Genomic DNA, 26557 nt, shown 5'->3' with positions numbered 1-26557 from the left:
TAGAAGAGTTTCGACTTCAGACACAAGTTTGTTCCGGTACTCATCGACAACTGCCCGAGAAATACCTGCCCGGCCAGTGTAAAAAGTATCCCCAGTGCTGTCATCCGCATAGCAATGAATGTTGCTAAGTTGCAACATATCATTGATATGCAGAAGAAACAGGGTCGGGGATAGAACACAGCCTTGTGGGACCCCCGCGTTCACGGGTTTAAGGTCGGAGCATGCTCCGTCGATGACGACCTTGATGCTCCGATCAGCCAGAAAGCTGGAGATCCAATCGCATAATTTCTCGGGTAGCCCATAGGCTGGAAGCTTCGAGAGCAGTGCTCTGTGCCACACCCGATCGAAGGCTTTCGCTATGTCCAAACTAACCGCCAGCGCCTCCCCCTTGGACTCAATTGCCTCTGCCCATCTATGTGTAAGGTATACAAGAAGGTCACCAGCCGAACGACCACGACGAAAGCCGTACTGATAATCGCTAATCAGCTGGTGGCCCTCTAGATACCTCAAGAGCTGGCAGTTAACAATGGATTCCATTATTTTGGAGAACAAGGAGGTTATGGCTATTGGGCGATAGTTGGACGGATCAGAGCGATCGCCTTTTTTAGGGATCGGATGTATCGAAGCGGTCTTCCAGCACTTCGGGACAGTGCCGAGCGAGTACAGGTACCGGAAAAGGCGCGTTAAGACCGGAGCCAACTCAGGAGCACAAGTACGCAGCACAATTGGGGGGATACCTTCCGGCCCGCTGGACTTATGAATGTCCAAGGAAGATAGTGCTCTGCGGACAGCACGTTGCCGGAATGTGATTTCCGGCATCGAAGAATCACACCGCGAAATGGTCGGTGGTGATCTTCCTCGGTCATCCAAAGTCGAGTTGGACGCGAAGAGACAGCCTAAAAGGTCGGCCTTCTCCTTCGCAGTGTGGAGCAGCGAGTCATCCTCCCTGTGCAGTGGTGGAATAGCGGGCTGACAAAGTTTAACTTGGTGGACAATTCTGTTCAAAATAAAATACTTGTGATGAATACCATATTTCTTTTGGATTAGGATTGATATACATATGTTTATAAAAAAACACCTTTTTGTATACAATTGATTTTATTGCCGTTTAGCATCAGTACATGTAGCCTTAAATACTAGAGCACAGTCAAACTTAACTAAAGCGTTACGAGTTAATCCGTCTCTAAAACGCGTTTCCTTTTGGCTTTAACTTTCTTGCTTCCAGCATTCAACAATAGATTCTTTCACGTACAGAAACGACCGTTGCGAACCCAAATAAAACTAAGCTATCACTAAATGCATTGTTATTATATATCATATAAGCATAAGATACAACTAGGCATTGGCAAGTACGTCCCACCCGTGGGAGTAGGACAGAGACAATATGACACTCTCAGAGCGTGTCGTCAGCTCATTCCTGAATAGTTCTTAGCCATAGAGAAAAGACCACAATTATTCTTATAAGATTTCAAGAAAACAGATTTGTTTTCAACTTTCGTTTTATTTTTATTTATTTGACAGCCAGTCTTTCAGTCTATTCTCTATGCTTAAGTATTTACTATCAACTAAAGCGACATCTACACGATGCAAAACCATTCTTAATAAACAGTTTTCTAAATCTACACATTCCATAAGACATTTAAACATTGTTTTCAATTTCATTACATTTATTTGTATTTTAGACAACTTGAACATAACATACTTTATACAAAATGCAAATTATCACAAAGTAATACAAGCAAAATAAAGGAATGATTATTCTACAAACAGTCCGAAGAAAAATTAAAGATACTTCTTTGATTAGGGATACGACTTTGTCATAGTCCTTATAAAAAATACTTTGCACACTTAAGCTACAAGCGAGCTCAACCCTACAATTCACACAAAATGCATTGATTATATATATTCAAAAAGCAAACTTTTTGAGTACAATAATGGAATAGTCCAATCGAATATATACACATAAATGCACACACACAATTGAAATGCTACAGGTCTACGTTATATTGTAAAATTTTCCAAAATATTTTATCTCCGGAATGAGGTTAGGAATGACATGAATCACATTTCCACTCGGTCAATGTACAATTTCACAATACATATCCATGTTTGGCTTATAGGAAATCATTGCATGGCAGTGTTAAAGACTGATGATAAATGCGATGCCTTTACTTAAATAATGAGGTTTATCTGATACACGGATACATTGAGCAATTCAGATATAAGTCTATACTAATTTCCCGTATATTGAGGGGCATAAACGAGTACAAAATGCTACTTTAAAAATAGTTTTTGATTTGCAAATTGAGTCCACTCTCGTGGTTCACGTATCACAGTCGGCATGTTTTTCATAACAATGATATCAAAATATTCACTTTTAAAACTAGTCGATGTAGCGCACACAACCGTATATGCACTAATGACGGATTTTGGACAAGTCATATCACAATTACAGACTCGTCACCGGTCCAACGCACGCCTTGTACATATTTTTTACTGATTTTTTTTGATATTTGAACCTTGGCGTACATTTTTGAATAAGTTTATTACTACGTATACGACACATCGGATATCGTCCGCTGTTGGTATGATTAATTCAAGATTCTTAGGGTAATAGTCAAGCTAAGATTTAGATTGGCGATAAGTACAACTCACGTATGTCAAATCTTAAACTTGACTAACGAAAGTTATACTCAGCTAAGACTCGATTTTGAATACCCTTAGTCCAACCTACTACACATTTAGCGCACGCATGATGTGTCAAGAGTTAAAAATGTTTTCTTCAGAATTGTGTTCAGAAGAGTAAATCAGTGGTGTGTGTGCGCGATTCAGACCAAGAGCGAGCGGAATCAGCGGCACAGGGACGCGCGTCTCCACTCTCTGCATCCGCTTCCGCTTCAGCCTCCGCTCCGTTGCTTGTCACTTTACAATCGCTAGCCTCCGCTGAAAACATTTTACAAAAATTTAGGATAACTATTATGGCAGGCATATCAGTTTGAAATATAACATGATCTGGGTATCAAACCCAGGCAAACAATATATTTTATTTATTCATACTTTATTGCACATGATGTAATAACAAAAGTATTAAAAATACATAGCATAGGCGTCCGTATCACTATTAAGAAATTACTTTCAGGCAACCCTAGTCTACTTAATTTACCCGTGTCATTGGTACATACCTACTTGCATATACACATGCACAGTTTGTGTCACATGCTCCATTGCAAGGAACTTTAAATACAAAACATACAGTTAGTACATTTGAAAGTATCCCAATGCTCAATTAATCCTTCCATTCTCATCCTTGTGGATCAGAGTTTAAACTCAGTGCACAATAAAATTTAATATATGTACACAAAACTAGCCCATGTCACTGTGATAATAACCATTAACTCTTGTGTAAATCAATGCAAGAGACGCATTTGCTCTACTATTATTACTTCTATGTATATAAACATTTTATTTACATCACAAAATAGAAGTAGACAAACAATGGAAATGGAAGTTCTTAATGCTAAGAGCAGTTTTTTCCAGATAAGATAAAAAATTACACTTAATATAAATTCGATAAAAAAACAAAGGTTTAGGACTCCCATGTTCTCATTCTTAAAAGAATACCAGAGGTTTGCATTTCAGAAGAGTTTTGCTAATTAAAACATTGTTTTCTATAACACAAGAAAATTGACAAAAAAGAGAGAATACATACGGGCTTGGTGCGTTCTCGACAGTCCCAGCTGGAATGTGTCAGCGACAGTCTTACTAGGCGTGTATCTGGACAGACCGCCGCTGCCTCCACCTATATACATAATTACCTTATAAACGTCGTATTTACTATTTATATGTTACTAGCAGACCGGCCAAGCGTTGCTGTGGCTAAGGTTTTTGTTATATTACATAGTAGCAAACTATTTATGGGAAACGGTAGGAGAATACCAGGCATGGGGACCACCATGCTTCTTTTGGGGGTTATGCCATTAAATTGTAGCTTATGTGAAACATTGGTACTTTCAACACAGCGCCATCTGTTAGAATTGTGACTGTCAAAAAATAAACAAATATTTTGCAATAAAATAATATGGCGGGTATAAATTGAGATGTAAGCTATCCTATCTTTTAAGTTGGATCTATACACGGTGTGCAAATTTGATTGATATCGGTTCGGTAGTTTAGGAGTCCATAGCGGACAAACAACGTGACACGTAATAATTTATATATATTAAGACTAGATCCTGCCTGGTTTCTGGTATTGTGTGTGTTGTTTAAAAGTAAAAAAATCTCCTTATTCATAATAAGACATTCTGTCTTTTTCCAATAAGAAAACTATGAGATGTTTAACAGACTTTGTTTTCTATTAGTCTGTTCTATTCAAGTGTTATAGCATGACATTTTAATAATAATGGTATGAATGATGAAATAGCTAACGATTTATATTTACTTCACGTTATTTTAGATACCACGTAAGCATAATGACTGATAAGAATCTTTGGCAAATTTGATTGCAGGGTTTTTTAATCTGTGCAATATAAATGCCATAGCAATCTCTATTAGATACATATATGCAAAACACAGAGAGAAAAGGAAGATAATTTAAAATATAAAATATGATTAAAGATGAAATAGGGCCTAAATATATTTAGAATTATTAGAAATAACTATTCTCTTCGCTCGAACGAGTGATCAGTCCTTAATGTTTAAAACCACATTCATACTTTCTCACACCCTCACTCATTCATCAAATGTTTACTAGTCCTTTGTACACTATTATTTAATTCTTATAACATTATTATTGTAGCCTATTCTATAACGCTATGTAGGTTAATAAAGACAATAAATAAATCTCAAATGCTAGTAGAATGTCGGTCACACAATTAAAATACAAACACTATATATTAATATTTTTAATAACTTAATAGTTTTCGTGATCTTTTCAAAGATTTAACTTTTAAGTTCTGGTGCTTGTTGCCTATATAATTATTTAGTCATATATTAATCTTCGGAGATATATTTAGTTAAATTTTATAGATGTTTATACAAAATTAATAAATATTATTTTTAAATGTATAATTTTGTTACGTAAATTTGTTTCTCGTGTAGAATATAATTTTATCTGTATTTATAAACATTTCCACGTGACACACATTCAGTTATCAGTGTCAAGAAGTCAGTGACATCGAGTTATGTCACCTTTGATTACACAGGAATTATACATGTGGGTCGCGCCACAACGTCTGTGATACACAAATTTATTTGTTTTTGTTTACTGTTTTATTTATGAGTGATTGGACTATTTAGTCTATGGTCGCTTCTCAAACAGAAATTGTTAAAAAAAATAACATCCCTAAATATATATGCATGTATATTATTCCTTGAACTCTAAAAAAATGAAACTCTTTTATGGATATTGGAATAATATTCAAAAAATATTTTATTTTAGGTTTTTATTCCGGAAAAGCGAACAGTCTCTATGGGATATCATAATTGGTATTCCATTTATTGATAAATAGCTACTAAAAGGCGGGTTAAGTAAAAAAAATCAGCTAGCGGGGGCAGCTAGTACTACAATATAATTTGTGCTATCAGAATAGATGAATTGTTTGATAGCGAAAACTTTGATATAGAAAAATGAGTTAGCTACGTCCAATCCGACTGTTACCGAATACATTTCTGGTTTAGAACACAATTAATACAAAAAGGACTTCCTCAAATGATTTCTTTTTTAGAGATAAAATTAAATTAAAAGACATTTCATTCAGACATTAGCTTAATATCTAAGAAAGATAATTTCTGCATTTCACTTTAAGGGCTCATCTCCGTGCCTAAGATACGAAATCTGGCCTCTACTACTTTAATCTTTATCTATTTTCCAAGTCAATTAAATATTTTAGTAGCAATAGTATGAATAAAAATCGTTTATTATATGAGTTAAGAGCGAATATATACGTCTTTGCGAACTCCGAACGACTGTTTGACTCAAAAACAAGCTTAGCAATTAAATTCTTTAATTCTAAATTAATATGATGTGAGCGGAATGATAATGTTCTAGCACACGACACAAAGTATGGGTATATAAGAACCGTGTTTATATGAAGATCTCGTCGGGGGGCATTGGAACGTAGGGCGGGGACAGTTTTACTTCGCCGTGTCTCGCTGCATACCATATTAATTATTAATATATTACAATCCCAATATATCTGTATTGGGATTTGCATACAAAAAAAAATTGTATGAAATTTATATTATTCTATTTAGTAATACATAGTAGGTTTTGAAAAGTATCTTAAATAACTATTCACCAATATAATAGACTGTAAACTTAAAAACAACTGTGTTAAATGCCCATTCGGTTTAGTAGTGACGCACACGCCGAATAATCAGAAAAATCCTGAGTTTTATTCCCAGCAAATTAATTGTTAATTTCAATTGAGGGGCACAAAAGTCTTAACCAAGCCTTAAAAATAATAAATTAAAACGCAGAAATGAGAATTGCGAGTCTTAAATCATAATCTTACCAATTGTAGTATTGGTGGCTAGAGCGGATGTGGCAGCGGGTGGAGCGGGTGGAGCGGCTGGAGAGGGCTCATCTTCGCAGAGTGAAATCTCGGAGGGGTATTCAAAGGTCCGCGTCAGTGAGTCGTCGAATTGGAGCTTTAGCTGGAAATACAACATACATCCATTTTACTTTATATTCAGAATTCTATAAAGTCAATAAGAGAGAAATAGATGGTGTGAGAGTAAGTGAAGCGGCAGTAAAATTTTGGTTTGCCAAAACTCTGTAGAACTTGGAAGTTACAGAATACGGGCGTTGATCATACATAAAATGGAGTAATCACGTGGAAAATGCTATTAACAGATTAATACCTATGCAATATCTGTCAAGTATTCACATTTAAAACTATTTATTTATAGTATTAATAGTGGTCATAGTCCACTACAAAATAAGTATTAGCCTTGTGAAAGATTCATGTCTAAAAGCTACTGAAACATCCTATCCTATTTAATATTTGATTACTTAACTTCGAAATTTAAAAATATGCTTCCTACACATTTCTACGCTTAATCAGTTTTGCAGCAGTTGCAGATTTATATTGCTTAACTTTTTATACTGTGACCTAAAATTATTTATTGCTGATGTATCATATTAATAACTATTAATTATTATTATGTATTACATTGTTAGCGTAATTATAACAAATTAAATACTCAACAGAATTTCGAAATAATTGGACAAAACAACGTAGAGTAAGCTTTAGAGTCTTGACTTCACGCAAACTGACTTCCTTATATCAAAAACGTATTTGATTTTGGCATACAGGAGTCATACTTACCGCTAAGTCTCAACTCTAATAATCCCCCTAAATAGATTCCTAGACAAACTTCTATGTTACCTTAGCAGCTCGTTCGCGATGCAATGGCGTGCGCGCTAGCATCGACGATCGTCCATTGATAAGTACGTTGTCGTTAACGAACCGTACGCTACAGGGCGAAGGGGACCGCGCCCCGTCAACCTCTGCCTCACCGTCGCTATCAGACTCCGCGGGTACTTCTGCGCCCTTAAGTAAGACTACACCACTCTCACCCGCCTGGAAACACAAATTATTATTAAAACCAAACATACATGAAGCAATAGTGATAAAATATGCCAATTGTCAAGAAATATGTACCCTCCTTATTAGTATTAAACGTGTTTTTCATTTGACAGGTATTCCGTAATAGCGGCAATACATGTAGATTTTAGGTATTATTAAATAGCACTTTAAGGCTTTTTAAGGAATTATCAAAAAAGTAAGTCGACATCACAGGAGACCGAAGAGCTGGCAGCTACCTCGGACAAAGAATTAGTCTAGCAATTCAAAGGGGGAACGCTGCCAGTATCTTCGGAACCTTGCCTAAAGGGACTCCTTTTAATTGTTCTTCTTTTTTGTGCATTTGTGTGTTGGAAATAAAGAAATACTTTTATTAAATTATGTACAAATATTAATAAGTCCAGTGGCGTTTCAGCCCCGCCCCATATGGGTCTTGGTTTCAGATTACATATGTTTGTGATCATTCTCTCATGACAGCCTTAAATGTGTAATACGTTTATTTAATACCTCCTAAATCCGAAATTAAACCTTTCAAACTTACGATAAAAATACAACATCAAATTCTTTGTTTGAATTTAGAATGAAAAATATGATAGAAATGATAAATATTGAGATTGATAAGGCTCACTAAAGCACAACACATTGCAATTCATACTCGTTAATAAATAGTTTTTCTTGTGTGGCAACTACGACTTATGATAACGGAGACGTGTGATAGCACGGTGATTGCAATTAGTCAATACCAAACTTCCTAATAGGGGGAACGAGTCACAGGAATGCTGCAATAGAAACTGTTCGTCATGCGACCGATCAACCGGTCGATGGGAACCTGTCTACTCCTAGGGACGGATTGACATCAGATTATTACGGCCACTGACTCAATCCCGCACATCGATAATGTACAAGATACATTTGTTATATTCAAATACGCCAAATTAAAAAAATTACATACAATGTACGTACACAGATATTTTTTTTATATTATTCATGTAGATAACACAATGTACACTTATGAACGTAAAAAAAAAAATATAGGTACATTAAATGCTTCTAATTTTACATTTACTGTCAGTTTTCAAATCAAGGGCGTAAAGGGAAGAGAAGAACTGGCAATAAACTCTCCGCCACTCATTTTAATCGCCAAGTTTTTGTTTTACACATCGTTTGTAAGGAGCTGCAACAATTACACCATGTTCCACATGACATCTTAAGTAATAAATAAATTGAAAACAAAGATTTGTCCTCTATCAGCAGGAGGCATGGTGAAATAGGAGCACGCACTTACATTCTCGTGGGAGCAACACGCAAATACATAGTCGAAACATAGAATTACATCTTGGTTACAACAACTACTAGGGCAGTGTCAGTGCCATGAGCCTGTGACTCTCAAGCCTGAGTTCGTCACGGTGAGTGAGTCATGGCTGTCCATGATTTTTCTATGTGCGCATGAAAAACTACATGAGGAAACCTTAGACTAAAAAATCGACGATGTGCGTCAGGCACAGCAGGCTGATCACCTCCACGCCTATTAAAAGAAAGGTAGCACCTCTGGTTTTCTTGCATTCATTACTATTGAAGTGCATTAAATCCGAGATTGTCGCTTAAAGTATTAAAATTCCTCTACCTTGCTTTGCACAGAGTGAGAAGTCCAAAACAACATAATTATTTGCACTCTAACACAGGCTCCTACTAGCTGGCTAAACGCGCGAACAGTGAGCAATCTATTGATAACGACTATCTTGGATTAGTGGTCAATTCGTTACCCTATATCTTTATTGTGTATATAAAGATATAACTTAAACATATAAAAAAGTTAGGTATGTTCTAGTATTGCGCATGACGCGCGTTACGCTTGACCGAAACACGTGCACGGTTAACGGATAGTTATACGAATAATAAGTGCACTGCTGTTGATAATTTATCTAATAATTAGCGGTACACGGCTCTTATATTTACATCTCGCACAGTAATTTAAACGCGCTTCTATATTTAAAAATCTACTTTTCGAGTCCGGTTTTTTAAATCGAAATTTATTTAGTTTTATTTACTTGTTATATTTTAGAATTTGCACGACTAAAATAAGCCATAAGTAATAAAACATGTCATACAAGATTACAAGCGACGCCGTGGTCAATAGTCAAAACTACATAATATTTATTAAATTCTACTCAACTATACCAAAGTTATTAATAAAAATATCCTTTATATTATTTAGATATTGGCTATAGAGTGGGTATAAAAGAAAGATGGACGTGTCTCTCGGCCGCCTTTGCAGATTACTTCCATTCTGCCAATACCATACTGAATACGAGTGCTTCGTCAATACAAATTAATTATACACTACCAATTAATCTTAAGATATTATCCCCAGCATACATACGGAACATTTATCCTATTATTATCATTTAGGAGAATAAGGAACGTGTTTCTAACTCTATATACAAAACATTGTTATTTAAAGGTAAGGGCGCATAACTGTTTTGTTGTACTACATTCCTCCGCAATCATTTGCTGGACAGATCAAAAATACAAGGTTGTTGACTATCGATTCCGGATATGTGTGACTCAACTGACATTTAGACTGACTCTTAATAAGTAAAGTTACCCAAGTCGTGGTGTTGCTACCAAGTTTGCTCAGTAAATCAAATCCTTCGGCGTGCCACACATCCCACATAATTCGCGGCGTCCCAGGGGAAATTCGTTCATGTCCCGTGACACGTGAGTCGGATTCAATCAGCAGAATGTCCGGGGATGCGTCACGTATTTACAAAGCATTTCTCACATTGCGACCTTTGCTGGCCTAGTTTCTCCAGGCATGTTTCTTTTGACCGCTTTGTTTGACAACACAATCAAAATATACCTTTATGGCTATATTTGAATCTAATACGGTTTTTAAAGAAAGAATGAATAATTTTATGTCAAAATAAGTCGAGGGAGCAGGAACAGGTGCTATCAGTTTGAAGCGTGCGGAGGCGGAAATATCTCCGCGACTCAACAAAATCGTCGATTGGCTGAATTATTCAAATAAAGCGACGCCATTAAATGAAACGCCAAATTGTTTCCTGATATGAATAGCACAAGATTGCCAATCAAGCGGAATGTGCGCATTCTACTTTGATAAACATTCCCTGGATATTACAGGAAAAAACGAGTTAATGGAGTGAGGATGTCTGTTTCCATTTTGTTTGATTAATGGAGGATACATTTCGGATGTATTTTGAATATTAAATAATGACCTGTCTTTAACAATTGTAACTGACTCGGCCTTCTGAATTTATATCAAAGACAAAAATTCTCTTTATTCAGAGCTATTTTCTTCTTCCAAAAAATTCTAGGAGTCGACGTTAGTTTTCAATAAACAAGTTAATGGTATGAGCTCATACCTTTTAATCTGTGTCAGTATTCCGGCTCTGATTCCCTGTAATCTTGTCAACCCTTTGTGGCTTCACTTATGAGCTCTCATACTAATCGTACAACTTTCGTATGTATTACACTCATAAATGACGTCATTCATCATGCAATTTTACATAAAATATCAGCAATAAAATCAGAGCAGTATAGAGTAGATTGTATTGCCAATTATTAGTTTAAGAGTGATCTGTAACACAGTGGCGTGACATCAGAGGGCCTCAATGATTGCGGACAAATCAGAGCGGAACAGGATGAGGCCCACACAAAATGGGGATTTACCACTCCCATTATCAGAGGGCGCTTGTACACATAATATAGTATGTTAAAGTTGTTGTCATTAGTCCATTTTATGGACATCAATTGCGAAATTATTTTGTGGATAATCGTTTATTAATCTGATATGTGTAATCGCTGATACGATATCACCTGATATACTTAAGTCTAAGCCATTGGACATAATTTATTTTGATTTAACTGGTAAAAGTGAATTCAGAGGCTTTTAAAATAAGCATAACATAAATGTTTATCGAGTATTATGAAATTATTATATCCAATGGAACTTTCATTCTATGTGTCACTTGCTCCTACAGTGAAGGCAACCATCGTGGGGGAAAGTACAAAAAAAGTGACCAAAAAAAGATTGTAGCGCTACTAAATAAACGTGATTAATAAACAAAAAATCTTATAGAAGTTATATTATCTAGTTTGTCGCTTTAATGTTTACTTCCAGTTTGTATAAATTTAGTAAAAAGAAACTATATAAAAATAATATACTAAGCCTAAAGCTGGCTAAACCCAGAATAAGGCGTGCAAAAATATTCTTAAACCTCACAATATAACTTGCATACATAGAATAAGCTAAACAAGAGTAAAAGTGTTAGGAAATAGTTACGTAATATCTATGTAATATGCACAGATATAGGAAAAAACAAGTTTGGAGATATCGAATGCTAATGAACACGCCCAAACTACGTGAATCTCGATAAGGCTTCAATCATGTACATATTAAGAGTATCTTAGAAACTGATCACACAACTTCTTTTATGCATTTGTGCTTCACCGTTTCAATTATTTAGTTCTTAATTGCTAACAGGTCTCACTTTTACACATGGAACTCGTAAAAACTACTTATATTATTTATATGTAATAAAAAAAAGGTTTATTTCATAGCCGTACACAGAGTTGACTATTAAATTATTCTTTTTTTAATAAAAAATGCTGGATTAACGACTGATTTTATAAAGAATAAGGACCTCTTTATGAAGGAGCTTTGTAGCTTGCGTTTGAGTCTAGAGTGAACATATTCATGGCTGAAATATCTGTTAACTTTTAACGGACTAAGTATAGCCCTTAACACTTTTTTGTATGTCAATCAAGGTAGAGCTAGACTAGAGCTTTTAAAAAGCGACTTTTGGAAAAATATTTATATTCTAATAATGATTAGTATTTGAAACAGTATAATAAATACATATTAATTTGATAATGTTATGTATTTTAATAATGTGATGACGTAGTAATAAAATAATAAAACAATTGACTATGATATGATTCTTAATATAATGTAATATGAAATCTAAAATTCTACCTTTTGATTATTTAAGACAAATTTGCACATTATGTGAAAATTAGATTGTACTATATTCTATAATTAATTATTATTATTATTTTTAATGAGTTTTAAGCCATTATAAATATGTCTCATTGTGGTAATTTCATTGAAGTTGCAGACTAGAAACAGTTTTCTTATTTAGATAAAGGTTGCAGCGCCGCTAGGGAGTAGCACAGGCGGGTCTCTTGAATTAGAATAAACACTTAGTCTACTACGCAGACTACATTTCGCAATAAAATTTCCAGTTTCAGATGCTAGACACGTGAGTCATACTCATAGCATACATTCAGAATATTACTACTTGTAGTTAGTTTTTAGTATCGTACAGATCTTTGATGAAACAAATTAATTGATAAACGATAGATTACGCGTTTACTAACACTACTCCAGCTATCACCCTATACGCGAAGACTTAGTGTAAAGAAAGAACTACATTTAAAAGAAATCAGAAAAAAATATTGACAAATGACTGCCCGTGATCACCATCATCCAGTTTTTTAACATAGCTTACAAAAGCTTTAGGCTCAATCCTGATTCCTATATGAAAAGGTCAAGGACTTTAATACATTACGTGCCTGTAAACTCGTGAAGAACGTAAAGTACAGTGTTTATTACCTAAATGGTCTTCGCGGGGACATAAAGTAACATTGTTATGGAGTGTACACCGCAATCGAGGGGCTTATTAACTCGAACCACTTGGCGTTTGGCTATTCGCTATGTAGGATATTTCAACAGAATTTTAAGATTAACCAATCTGTAACATAACGAAAGATTAGGGAGCTTACGTGTTGCCAGGTAACGACGAGGTACGCTCTTAAGGTCCCTAAGGGAGCGTTCAAGTATTACGTAACGAATTTGGGGGGGGTCCTTTTGCAAAACGTTACGATGCGGGGCGGGGATTTAATTATGCATTGTTGTACCACATAATGGTAACTTTAAAGTATAAAGAGAAACGTTACGACGCGTTACATGGGGGGGGGGGTGTGTGTTTGGTGTTAATAATCGCGTGACGTAATACTTGAACGTTCCCTAAGTTGTTAAATTATATGTTTATCAAAACGAAACATATACTTTTAAATATTAGGGAAGTATCATTAAAATCAATATATATTTAGGTTAAACGATTGCTGACGTTGTCTAATAATAGCTGATATAAGGCTTCGAGTTTACAGATTGATTGTTTGAAACTCGACACTTGTGGGCGGCTAACCTACAACTATTGTATAATCATACATAAAACTTATTGCACGAGAATATAACCGAAATAAGCAAAGACAAATGTCTTTGATTTGTTAATACAAAATGTGAAATTTATCTATGTTAAAATTATATACTCTCAGATTCGCCTGTAAGAAATTTTTGTATGGAGAAATATTTCGGGCCGTCGAAATTAGATTATAATTAAACATATTAAATAAAAAACAATATAGGATTGGCTAGAAATCGAGAATTAATACTAAATTAGAAGAGTAATTAAACAAATATTGCCTTTATTTACGCGTGTATACGAATAAAAATAGAGTGTAGAAGCATGGTAATTTAGAGTAACTTGAATAGACGTGTTTAATTAACAAATGCCCACAATTCAGACATCTTCGCAATCGAGCTATAAACACTATTTTAAAAAATTAAGCTAGGCCTAGGCAAGCCAGGAACACAACTTCCAGCACAAAATTTGAGGAAGAAGATGCACTGAATAGGAGTGAATACGTTTAATAACACATGCTAAGATAGTTTAGGATTGGCGTGGAATTTCCCAGCACATACGAGTTATAAACAAAAAAGTATGCAAAACCGGCGTGGGACATCCGCTCGATGTCTCTTTGATGACAACAATTATGTAAAGCGACGGACGCACCTTCACTGTCGATATTTGTTGAAAATACTGTTCGATATTTGAATAACACGATCGAGGTCGAACACCAATCTAACGGAAATGAAATTTTTAAATAAAGAATCCCTAGTGTAAACATCTTAATTAAAAGAACATTTATTTTTTCTATTCTATTTTCCATCGTCAGTATATACGATGCCCCCTATGGACCCTGGAGCCTCTCTAACGAGGCCTTGCAGGAACTACCCGAGGTGGTTTTAATGGGAATTGCTCACCTAGACTCGGGAGAGCAGAGATTCTGGTGCGTATACCTCAGCTACTTTCGTAGGGGATACATTCATTTCCACTTTAAAAAATAAAAAAGTTTAATATACATTTGCGCTTTTATCGCAACCTAAAGACAACCATGCCACTTAAAATAACACTAATAATTAATCAATCGATCAATTAGTGTAACATTCACTTGATTGATAAATATTAGATATCTATCGATAAGTTGCAGCACTAACTCATTACATAAGTTTTTAAGTGAACATTGTAATTGCATAGAAAGTGAACTCTCAGATACGTATTATGCTTCCGAACTTTGTGTTAATCTGTGGTGAAGTACAGATTATACTGTAATAGATCATTGAATCGTCTGCACTCTATATCCAACAGATAGCTGTAGACACTCTCTTATAGGACTGTGACCCAAGAAAACGAATAATTAACTTTAAATTTCCGCCAACGGCTTTCTAGGTAGTTATATCATTTCACGTGTTTGGAATGCCATTGTATGTTTTTTGGTGTACAACGTGACATCGAGAACAATGGGCTCGTGTGTAGTGGTATCGTTTTCAACGCTACTCTATCAAATTTCCCTACAAATTGTTAATTTCGCCGACCTCCAGTTATATACGCTCGTCACGGTACTGACAATGGCCTCCAATTTACTATCAAAATATATTTTAATGTAAACAAGCAAGTCAAATAAACCGTAGAACATACGCTATTCATACGAAAACAAAATGACACTAAAGTTGGAAGCGGACCTAAATTTTTAACGGAACAGGGCAAAGGACACCGTTTCACTTATTAAATCGCTAACCGCCGCCCATGAGCACCTACAACACCAGGGATGCCATGTATAATTTATATATTTAGTAGTTATTAAATTTTTATTTATTAACACTTGGTTGCATTAACATAATAAAAATTGAACATAATTAAATGAAAAGGAAGGTAACTGGCTTTAGCGCTTTCGAGCGATCTCTTCCAGGAAACCGCTATAAAAAAAATTATTAAATTAGATAAGGTGAGCAAGAAATGAAAAAATACATAACACATATAGTAATTAAGATAAAACTAAACAGAAACAAAAAAAAACTAAACATAAATATAAAAAAATAGTATTAAATTTTTTATAATAAACCAACTTAATACTGCGTGCGTTTAGGATATTGTGCCGCATTATCACAAATATTGTTTTGCTCTAGTTTTATTAAGCCACAATACGAAATTTTCCTTATAAACAATATTATATGCACACATCGTATTATCCAGTTAAAAACATAACTTGTGACGTATTACAAATTCGTTATCAAGTTCGATAGCAAAAAATAGATTACCTATCGTATTTCAAGAACGCTACTTGTACGATGAATAATAATTATAATACATGAATTTTTTCGTGCTCCAAGAAATATCTATAAAAAGTAATACTTTTTATAAGCAGGTTTTTGATATGGAATTTGAATCGAACTTATCCATTTTGTTATGGGCTGTGTGACTATAGGTTGAAAATTTTGGCGAATACCACAGAATTAGAAATAATAACATTTTATAATGAACGGTGATTATCATAATTACAGTTAGCTGTGAAGGTTAACGGACTGCTGACCTACAGCCTCACTCCACATCAGTCAGTAGTCTATAATTATTTTAAAATGACCTGTGAACCCAAAGTTAGAAATGAATCCTGTTTCAACTTCTGTTCTGCGGTTACTTTGTATTTTGTATTTGTATTGAACTTACTGGTAACGCTATATCGCTATAGTAACAATTTTATTCTCGAGTCGTAGTTTATTTGATATTGAAATTGGCCATTTTTAGAAACAATGGAACATCAGCCAATAATTGCATTGGCTTTTTCAAATAAATTCGAATTTGAGAGTGGAAATATGCAAATCTGAGAGGAGTGTGTTTTTCATACGAATATCATGTGTCCGTATAACCCGTAGACTAAAATTCAAAGCTATTGGTTAGTGTACTGAAACAGTATATAAGGGCTCAAACAAGTTCATTCGTTTCCTAATTCTCACCAAGACTAAGACTGTCAAAACTGTAGTGGATTGTAAATTTATAAAATAATTGCGGTCTTAATTTCCTTGTATAATTCCTTATTGAATCACTCGTCCCGATATGTGGTTTCATGACTAACTATGTTCAGCAATAGGAGGTATATAAATTGGCAATTGAACTGAAAGATTCACAAAGGAATTGTAAACAATCTTTTATATAATTTTTTGTGACCGACCCAGTTAGTAATAAATCGGAGAACGATCTACTTTGCAGTGGAAAAGTGGCAGAAAGAACACAAAATATATTCGTTTATTAAAGACAGAGTGATTTTTCTTCTTTTGTATTTGCTTAGTTCCTATTTACAATTTTATAGCTGCTGTGTTTTTGACACATTTACAATTAATTAGTGAACGTATTTATTATTTTATGTACGGAAGTAACTACGATTTGTGCAGCCTTGAAACGGCATTGCACTATCACTGCCTTATCGCGCCGCGTCGTCAGAGCCAATCCGTTATTTACTAAGAAATTAATGTAAAACTAGCCGATGTCAGACCGATGCTATAGAATAAAATAAATAATAAAAATAAAATATGTTTATTATGGAACATAAGATACAGCAGGTATCACTTATTCCACATCATTAAATTTGAACCTGTCGGCGTCCCTACTCATCGACAAAGAAGACAGAGGTTGTAGGCCGAGAGAAAAAGCCGGCGTAAAAAACTCTCGGTACTCTTTTAAAATAGCAAATTATCAAACAACACTTATTTTAAAACAAATATCGCAAATTAATTAGAAGTAGAATTAGCCTGTCTAGAACTAGTCCCAGGCTCTTTTACCAACTAGATAATCGTTACCTTTATAGTAAACCTTTTTACACAGCTTTTCTTTAACACATTTCTTAAATTTTTTAAAAGGCAGAGATAAAAGAGCCTCTGGCATTTTATTAAAGAAGAGTATCCCTTTTCCCAAAAAATAAATACTAACTTTAGTCTAGTACGAGGAAATTGCAGCTTGCGTTTGTTCCGAGTATTAACATTGTGCGTATGTTCTATTCTAGTAAACTTATCACAATTTTTGTAATACGTACATAATATTTTCATAAATATATTGCGAGGGAAATGTAAGTATATTAATTTCCATAAATGAATGCAAAACAGGAAACAAATGTTAAAATGGATAATATGTAAAACACTATATTCTAAGTCCTAACAAATTACTGTTATGAGAATCAAACTCTCAGATTCTAAATCGAGTTTCAGCGCTAAGTATTTCCGCATGTTTACCTTATCGCCATGTAATCTACTTTTGAAGTGTTGACGAAAATAGTAAATTAGGAAACAATTGAGGCAAACCATTTTTTTTCTCTATATTACAATGGTTAAGCTGTCACCCAAACGAACTTGCTCGCCAACTCACCATTAGACAGTATGTGAGTCGACTAAAACGTCACCATATTCTAGAGCTAGAAGACCGGCACCACAGAACAAATACGCTCATAGCCTTAGGGCTGATTACAAATACTCGCAGAAAAAAAATTGCAATGAGACATAACTCCTAACCTAACCATGAAACTATTGACACAAATGGCTTAGGGTAAGATTCAGAGACGAGACTCAGAGCGAAGTATAACTTCCGTATGTTTAAAATGTATTTGTTTTGATTTTCGGGTGTCAAACTAACCCTAAGCCAATTGTATCAATAGTTTCAGGGTTAGGATTATGTCTCATTGTAAATAGAAAATAATGATTTGCCTCAATTGTTTCCTAATTTACCTACTACTTTCGTCAACACTTCAAAAGCAGATTACATTGCGATAGGGTAATCCGTAATCATAATGCTTTTATTCTTCTTAGCAAATAAGTTTTGCTTATCAAATAGATTAGGAAATAAAATAGAAAAAGTGAATCAACGGCATTTATCAAAGATAAGGTTTTCGAAACGTTTACAGTTAAACTAATATTGACTATTATTAAGCGTGACTTAATTGTCTCAGGATTATCTGAAGCAAATACAATTATATCAATAGTTAATTATAATGTCTCGCGGGACAAGCGGCAATATAATTATTATATATGACAACAATAGCTAAAGTCTGGTGTCGTAGTTTAGGCAATAATTCTGCGACCACTATATTTTCGGTAGAAGTGTACTTGTATTGCATAAATACGATTTTACATTCAAAGATCCAAGAAATGTTAAAAAACCCATTAACGAAACAAAGGTATAGAAACGAGTCCTTCATATCTTTGTCATACAAAAACGTCTTTATGCTTAAAAAACTTCACAAAAGCGCAATAAAACACGTTTAGCAGTGCCTGCTGCCACCTGTCGCGAAAAACATATATTTAAGCATTTAGGGATTTTTATATGGGCCTGATGTACTTTTAACAACAAATATTAACATTAATTAAAATCACTTTTAAACTATAACATAAAGTAAAGGAAATTCCAAAAGAAAAGCAATAATTAGGTATTAAAGCGTGCGGTCGGTTTCGGAAGTTCACAGATTCCAAGTGGGACGAGACGAATAATTAGCGTCTCGGTTCATCGAGCCAATAAATAATTTGCTTAAAATTAGAAAGCTCCGGCCGGCTCATCGGTTGTTTATGCTAATAATCTGATAAAGTCTATCGGATCGCGTAAACCACATCAAAGTACAAGCCAATTTCAGTTGCGAAGGTACTTCATGCCAATATATTAAGTAATGCTAACACTCCAAACACTTTCGCTGTCGCGCGGAAATCGAGAGTTCGATCGTTTATAGTGCCGTTTGCCATACCACGTCCCATCACTTTCTCCGGTACAATACATATTTAGGCTCTTATTCGGACGTTCATAGAAATCCGAAAGTGACGATCAAATCCGCCCAATTAGGTAGTCAAGAATTAATGTTTCGGTGACCCGTAATTGTTACTAGCGTTAAGTGGTCGATTCGTTTGAACAAGTTCTTTGGAGGGATGATATGTCTTCTTGTGTCTAATACTTCGGAATTTATCATGTCTATCATGTTGCACACTAACTGCAAATTTTCATATAGCGCGATATACATAGAGGTGTCTTTATTTGTATTTGCACATTAAGTGGCCAAAAACCAATGAGAAACATCAAAATGCTTTTTCTGTGATAAAGATGAATTAAAACTTCACTACTTAGCATAAGCTATCTCGACATTATACATACTTTTGCGGTTCATATTATTTTCTTATATATATATAAAAAATACCCAGTAATAGGATATTTCTGTGTATTTATTATACATATTTAGTAAAATATAATTAAGAAATAAAAGAAATTGCATTAATTCGGCCTCAAAACTTAAAACTGACCTAAAAGACAATATACCACAACGCTCAACATCATTAAGTTTGCTACGTCACGATATTATTGTATGAACAATTAATTTAATTAATTAAATTTAGACCGCGATTTCGCTTACAAGGCGTGGTGTTTTTTCTTCTAAATCTCTTAAACCCATTTCTAGTTGCTTTTATTATTTCTATTAATAAATTAATATCAAACTCACCTTAAAGCGATTCCTCTTGGCAGCTCGTAGCACGATGCCATCATTTTCGATGTAGTCGGGTACTTCCTTGCGATGTGAGAAGTTGAAGACCACGGACGTCGAGGCCGGCACCGCCGACCGCAGCCGTCGCGGGCCCGCTCCCCCTTCAGGACCTGCTCCCGTCCATGCACGCTCCACACCTGCGGTCTTCAAGCTCCTTTCTGGAGTTGCGTGACCGTTCATTAACGGCTTCTCACTCATTTTTGGACTCTCCAATTTCACTATCGGCTCCAGTTTCAGATCAACTTCCGGCGACGGCTCGCGAGATGCGCTCTGATCTCGTTCCATTTCAGTTTTTTCCGGAGGCGGTCTTGGGATGGGTTCGACGACGGCGGATGGTGGAGGGTCTTTTCGCTCAGTCCGGGCCGTTACCGGGCTTTCTGGCGCATCCGGAGGTGGAGTCTCGAGGCGTGGCAGCTCATCTATGACATCCGCAGTGCGCTCCGGTGGTGGAGACGCGACATCGGCACACGGTGCCGGCATAGGCTTAATGACACCAACTCTACGCGGGGAAGCAGATAGGCGCACACGATTGAGCAGAACGGGGTTCGTAGTCGCCAGTGGCGGCAGGTGTGAACCCAATTTTGGTGATTGGAACGAGTAGCGCACGGTGGAACCGGCGCGTGCGATTCCATCCAACGCCGCTTGCGACACCTGTTTTGTCTCGATCGAAAGTGCGGTGCTCTCGGGCTCATCGATGGCGGAGAGGTCGGCGGCGGCTGGGCTCGGGGAGCGCGCGCGTGGTTCGGGCGTTGAGGTACGTGGGGCTTCCAGACCTCGCACCACAGCGGACACACGGGCGGCGGGCGCAGACCGCCTAGGAGGTGTCGTCTCGAACTTACGAAGGGTCGAACGAACAACATCGGGTGGGGGTCGCTCGGTGTCGCGTAGCAGAGGAGCCGGCCGACGCGGCGGACGCGGGGCTCGAGGCAGCGGAGAGGGTGGCGCCTGCGGCGGAGGCTCATCGAGGCGGCTGAGAGCGTCCACGGAACGCGCGCGCTTAACGGAATCGCGGCGGAGCGGGACCGCGGTGGGAGGTGGAGCGGCGAGAGACACAGGTCGGGCGGGACGCGCAGAAGGACGCGGAGCAGGTGGCGGGCGCTCATCTAAAAGGTGCTCAAGGGAAGCGGCCCTGCGTAGGACGGAGGGTCGCCGGCGAGGCGCTTCTCGCAGCGCTAAGCTGAGGTATCGCGATTTGAGACGCTTCACGATACCGGGCCCGTAACTAAGCTCTTCGTCCTCTTCGGGCGGTGGTGGAGGAGGTGGGGGCTGCGGCGGAGGAGTGGCAGGTGGCGCAGGCGGCCGAGAGCGCGCCGCGCGTCTCTGCAGCAGCTCGCGCTTCCATTGCGGCAGCGGACCATTCGACATGCCTACACACAACTTTCTATTATTTCACTTGACTATAAATAGATACTTGTCTCCTCATCTCCTATCTGATATTAGTCTATAGTAGAAGAAAACAAATAGCGCCCAATACATTGCAAACAGAAAGTATGTTAAAAGTCACAGTTTAATGAAAAATATTAGCATCAGAGTGATAATATTGTTAATGACTTGTTAATGATAATATCTATTTTGGACTTTCTTAAGTTATTGTGTCAAATTGTAATTATCCAAATGTATGAATGCAGAGAGACAGCATAATATAACAAGAATGATTATACACCATTGTAATGATGTCTTGAATTTTATGTGTTGAATATATTTTACTAAAAACTTTTAGTTTTAATGATATAAACCTCATAGTTAAACAAGGTAAGTCATACTAACTCAATTTTATATTATAATGTACAGGTGATTTAGATGTAGAATGAGACAATGAATAACGCGACTCATCATACAAAGTACTTCTAGTTACACTTGTAATTAATTTCTTTGTGTAAAAAACACCTTAGGCAATTAACAAAAAAAAACTATTATTAATACTGAAACCCTGAATTCTTGTTAGAAATTAGATCATATTGGTTTGTATCTAACTAAGATATGATCAAGTAAAAATGAAAAATAGTATTTTGTCAACTACTAATTACCCATAATTAGTCTTTAATTGCAAAGCAAGGGTTGAAGCTAAAACAATGTTAACTTTATTAAAAATATAATAGTTTCATTATACAAACTTAAGTTTAATTTACCTTACAAAATAATACATAATGTGTAACAGCATGTATTAAAAAAATATGTAAAGGAAGCTAATAAGCTATGAGTAAGAAGTAATGGACTCACCGAAGTCCTGTGAGGACTCGAGGATGGTCTCCACCATCATCTTGGGTGGCCGCTCACGATTACAATTGCTATAGCCACAAAAAATAATGCATCAAACAACAAGCAAAACAAAATATAAAGCACTAAACATATTCCGAATATGTAAATAATTTAATTTATTTCTAAAGTACATTGAAAAAAGGAGTTTCATTAAGAAAAAGTACTTTATGAATGTTCAATATTCTCCTAATAATATAGCTAGTGATTAGGTCTATTATCAATATAGATGATATGTTATCTCTGCAATGCATAGATAGAACTTAATATCAATATGTACCACAATATATCTTGCCAGTACTTTGGTTTACATATATAAATATTATACAAAAATAAAGCAATGCGGAATCAATTATAATCTTAAGAAAAACTGATGTGATATTATTTAACCAGTTCGATGATAGACGTCGTTGACCCCGTAGCGGGCCGCATCCCACATAACTGTAATCTCTATTTGTTCACGTCTCATCACACCATCTCAAACAAAAACCACCTTTTCATCGACTCTTAATAGCGTCTGCTTGTTAACCATACAATGCACTCTAATTAAAGAGTATGCGCCTCGCATACCTTACCTCCTAAAATATATCCATTGATTTCCACGCGTAAAATAGACAGGAATTCGAACACTGATACATTCAGTGTTCGATACACCACACTCACTCACAAAAACGCCATCAAAACTTAGAACACTATGGAGTTTTGTTCAGTAATCAAATAAAACAAAAAAACACACAACTATTCGTTGCCGGTTTTCAGAAGTCACCCTTCTGCGCAAACTGCATACCATAGGTTACGGTCGATCACTTATTTTTTAGGTAAATTAATAATAGTTCAACTATAGTGAACTTATGAAACTTATACCATCAACTTTAATTTAATTGACAATATAACCAATACTTTAAATAAAACTAATTTTCTAAATAAAACAACTTAAATATGTAAACGACCACCATTATAGAAAATTAATTTGACACTAGTTTTATATTTGCGTAGTGACTAGTGACATTTGGTATAGATAGACGTACGACGTCAATGCCTTCTTATTCACAGAGTATAAATCTGACATGTTCTCAACAGACTACAGTGCGTATTTCTCACAGACGCAATACTAATTATATTAACGTGATATACAGAAACGAAACTTAGATCGAAGTGTGACTACTGTATGTCAAAGCAAAAAAAAAATTGCATTTTTGCATATGGCGGTGAAATTTAACGCCGAGTCTCGTTTCTGAATTTAATCTCAAAGAAAAAAAATTGTAAACAAACAAAGAAATTAGCAACTAATGGTTATATCGTCATTTGCATAGGTCTTCCCTATTTATGCCCAGTCTGTTCCATCCTATCTGGCTATCCCCATTTTTCAGCAGATCTGCACATTATCTGTCCATCTTTTTGTTTAGTGTCCCCTTCTCCTTTTGCATGTCTGATCCAGTTCCATTTTCTTTTTATTGGGTATTTCTATTATCATGTAATGTACAATTACTATTGATTTACGGACAATATTCTCAAAGCACAACACACCACCACCAAAAAAAATTATAGTATGTCCCGTGTGTCTTTTTCGCTTCTAACACTGTGACTCTTTTATTTGTAGACACGCATTTATTATAAGGCGCCTTTCCTGTGCTAGAGTAGACTGAATACCGTATTTCAATTTTAATTTGAATAGGTATCCCTAAGTCATTTTTTTCAATAGTATGTATAATTGTAGTACAAACCCTAAAAATTAGAATAAATGTAGACGTGCTGACCCGGCTAACTTCGTATCATCTAAGGCCCTTTTTCCACTGCTCCGGTCCGGCGTCGGATACCGGAATGAGTCATGAGAAAAATATCGGAAGGCCGGATTGCGCTTCTCCACTATATCCGATCCGACAACGATCGATACTTGTATATTTATTATGCAACACTTATATTAACTAAAACCCATATACTTTATTTTATTAATAACACGTTCTAAATTCTGAATATTTTATTGCCCTGGCAAGTTTATTACTTTTTTTTATATTGTCTATCTAAAAATATTATAATCTACTTAATAAATAGTCCACTAATATTATGGTATAAAAATATAAATAAATAGCAACATAATTTGGTTTGGTCCAGGTTATCCAGATTCGTTCAAATTAAAAAAAACTATAAATAAACCTGTGTAATATAATAATTTATAACCTCTTGGATACTTGGATATACTTGGACCGATAAAACACCGCGTTCCGATCTAGCAAGTTATCGGATCGTTAAAAACCGGATGCCGGAGTAGTGGAGAGGTACGTAAGTAGTGGAGAAGTACGTAAGTACTGTTGTGAGTTTCTAAATCGGATCGGTAATTAACGTTTGCCGGACCGGAGCAGTGGAGAAACGGCCTAACAGTCAATGAGCAACAGATAATTTATGAAAGTAATATAAGTAAATACAACATAAATATTATGTTCACTACTTTTTTTAGATAATAATGATAATCAATATATGTATATGTCAATCCTTTTTCATTTCTGATATTATCTAAAAATCTAAAATACGCCACTTTCCGAATATTGTCGATGTATAAGTAAATAATAAGTTACCTATTTAATAATTATAGTTTACGACACCAACGGGATGAACATTAAATGTTTGCCATAAAAATAGGTCCAGTCGTCCTCAAGTTATAAGTGTTCAAACAAACATTTTTTAAACATATTAAGATATATTTTTGCAAGAATGAGCTAAATACAGAATTAATAAACTGGACATACGGAGTAAAAAATACTGTTGAATAATTATTTAAATTAGACTTCATTTTATTGGTTATAAAAAAAAACTATTTGACATATTTTATATACTTCTATATTTGTCTCTCAATCTTAAAGCTCCTAAATTAAAACCCAATTGGACACAATTTCGCTGCGATTGACACAGAGCGTCTATATACCTACAGAAACGGCCAGAATTGACTTGAGCGCAGTTTACGAGTGTCCTTCCCTCAATGGTAAAGTTGAATTACTAATTGCTTCCATCACTATTTTTTTAATGTATATCACACGCTCTATAGAGGCCCGTTAAGCGGAAGCATTTACCTGCTCCTTAGCTTAACGATGCAATCAAAACTTTGATTAAACAAAAAGGCGCGAAAGCCCTGACGAAAACAGTCAGAACAGACTACGAATTTTACAAAAAACTTACGCAACGAGAGACATTCACGACTCAATGTCAAATAGGGATCCCTCAAAATCCCTCGTAATGTGTGGTCTGTAAGCTACCGACCGAGGAATGGATTAATACTGTCTAAACGCCTACTTTGCTTCTTGATTTACTTCAAATAATATGAATCTGGACTTTACACTTGAGTATTTGTCACATCATCCTCGTCCCACTTTCCTATCTTTCTTTTTCAGTGAATTTTATTAGCCAGAACTTTGAGAAGAGTATTTCTTTTAATGCTGTTCTTCAGTCTGGGTTTTGTCCTGTCCATAGCACGAATACTGCGCTAGTCAGGGATCCTTATGACATTCGCAGAGGCATGGAGAACAAAAAACTTACAATTCTCACACTGCTAGATTTCAGCAACGCTTTTAATATAATGAGCTTCGAAATTCTATTGGTGTTGCTTAGCTCTATTAATATTTCTTCAGATGCTGTAAGGTTTTCTAACTTTATTTATGTGCGCCGCTTGTTCATTAAGGCCAGCCATTGCATGTCTCAGTTGAGTTTAAGTAAAACAGGGGGTCATGCAGGGCGGCGTACTTTCTCCTCTTCTCTTTGTGATTTATATTTACTCCTTAATTTTCATTAAAAGCCGATGATCTTCACATCTACAATCACAATCTTTCTCTTCTGATCTTAATGAGGAATTGCGTAATAAAATCGTCGTGGATCGTCTGCAAAATTTCTGTATCCGTTTCCTATTCGGTCTAAGAAAGTACGACCACTCTGCGTTCCGTAAGCGGATAGGTTTGTTACCCATTCGTCAGTGGCGTGATGCTCACGTTCTCCATCTCTTATATCCGAAAAACTCCTTC

The 26557-nt window shown here is 35.8% G+C and overlaps 1 protein-coding gene across 3 annotated transcripts; it reads right to left on the bottom strand.

The window, feature by feature from the left end:
* Positions 1-1079: 1079 nt before the first annotated feature.
* Positions 1080-23536, bottom strand: LOC125063448 (vegetative cell wall protein gp1-like). 3 transcript variants are annotated; one of them, XR_007119514.1, is made up of 8 exons: positions 23126-23536; positions 22515-22582; positions 20253-21661; positions 7389-7583; positions 6513-6654; positions 3710-3799; positions 2705-2943; positions 1080-2673 (listed from the first exon to the last, which is right to left on the bottom strand). XR_007119514.1 is itself a non-coding variant. In XM_047669876.1 (7 exons), exons 2-7 carry the CDS (start codon positions 22552-22554, stop codon positions 2795-2797), a joined length of 2025 nt encoding a protein of 674 aa, XP_047525832.1. In that variant the 5' UTR covers positions 22555-22582; positions 23126-23536; the 3' UTR covers positions 1080-2794. The 3 variants fall into 3 exon arrangements, 2 of the variants coding, with proteins under 2 accessions (XP_047525832.1, XP_047525835.1); XM_047669876.1 differs by having other exon boundaries at positions 1080-2943; XM_047669879.1 differs by lacking the exon at positions 22515-22582 and having other exon boundaries at positions 1080-2943.
* Between the last annotated feature and the right edge of the window lie 3021 nt (positions 23537-26557).

This window comes from Pieris napi, chromosome 3 (genome assembly GCF_905475465.1).
Source record: "Pieris napi chromosome 3, ilPieNapi1.2, whole genome shotgun sequence".
NCBI classification, from domain to species: Eukaryota; Metazoa; Arthropoda; class Insecta; order Lepidoptera; family Pieridae; genus Pieris; species Pieris napi.
This window is presented reverse-complemented; position numbering and strand designations above follow the sequence as displayed.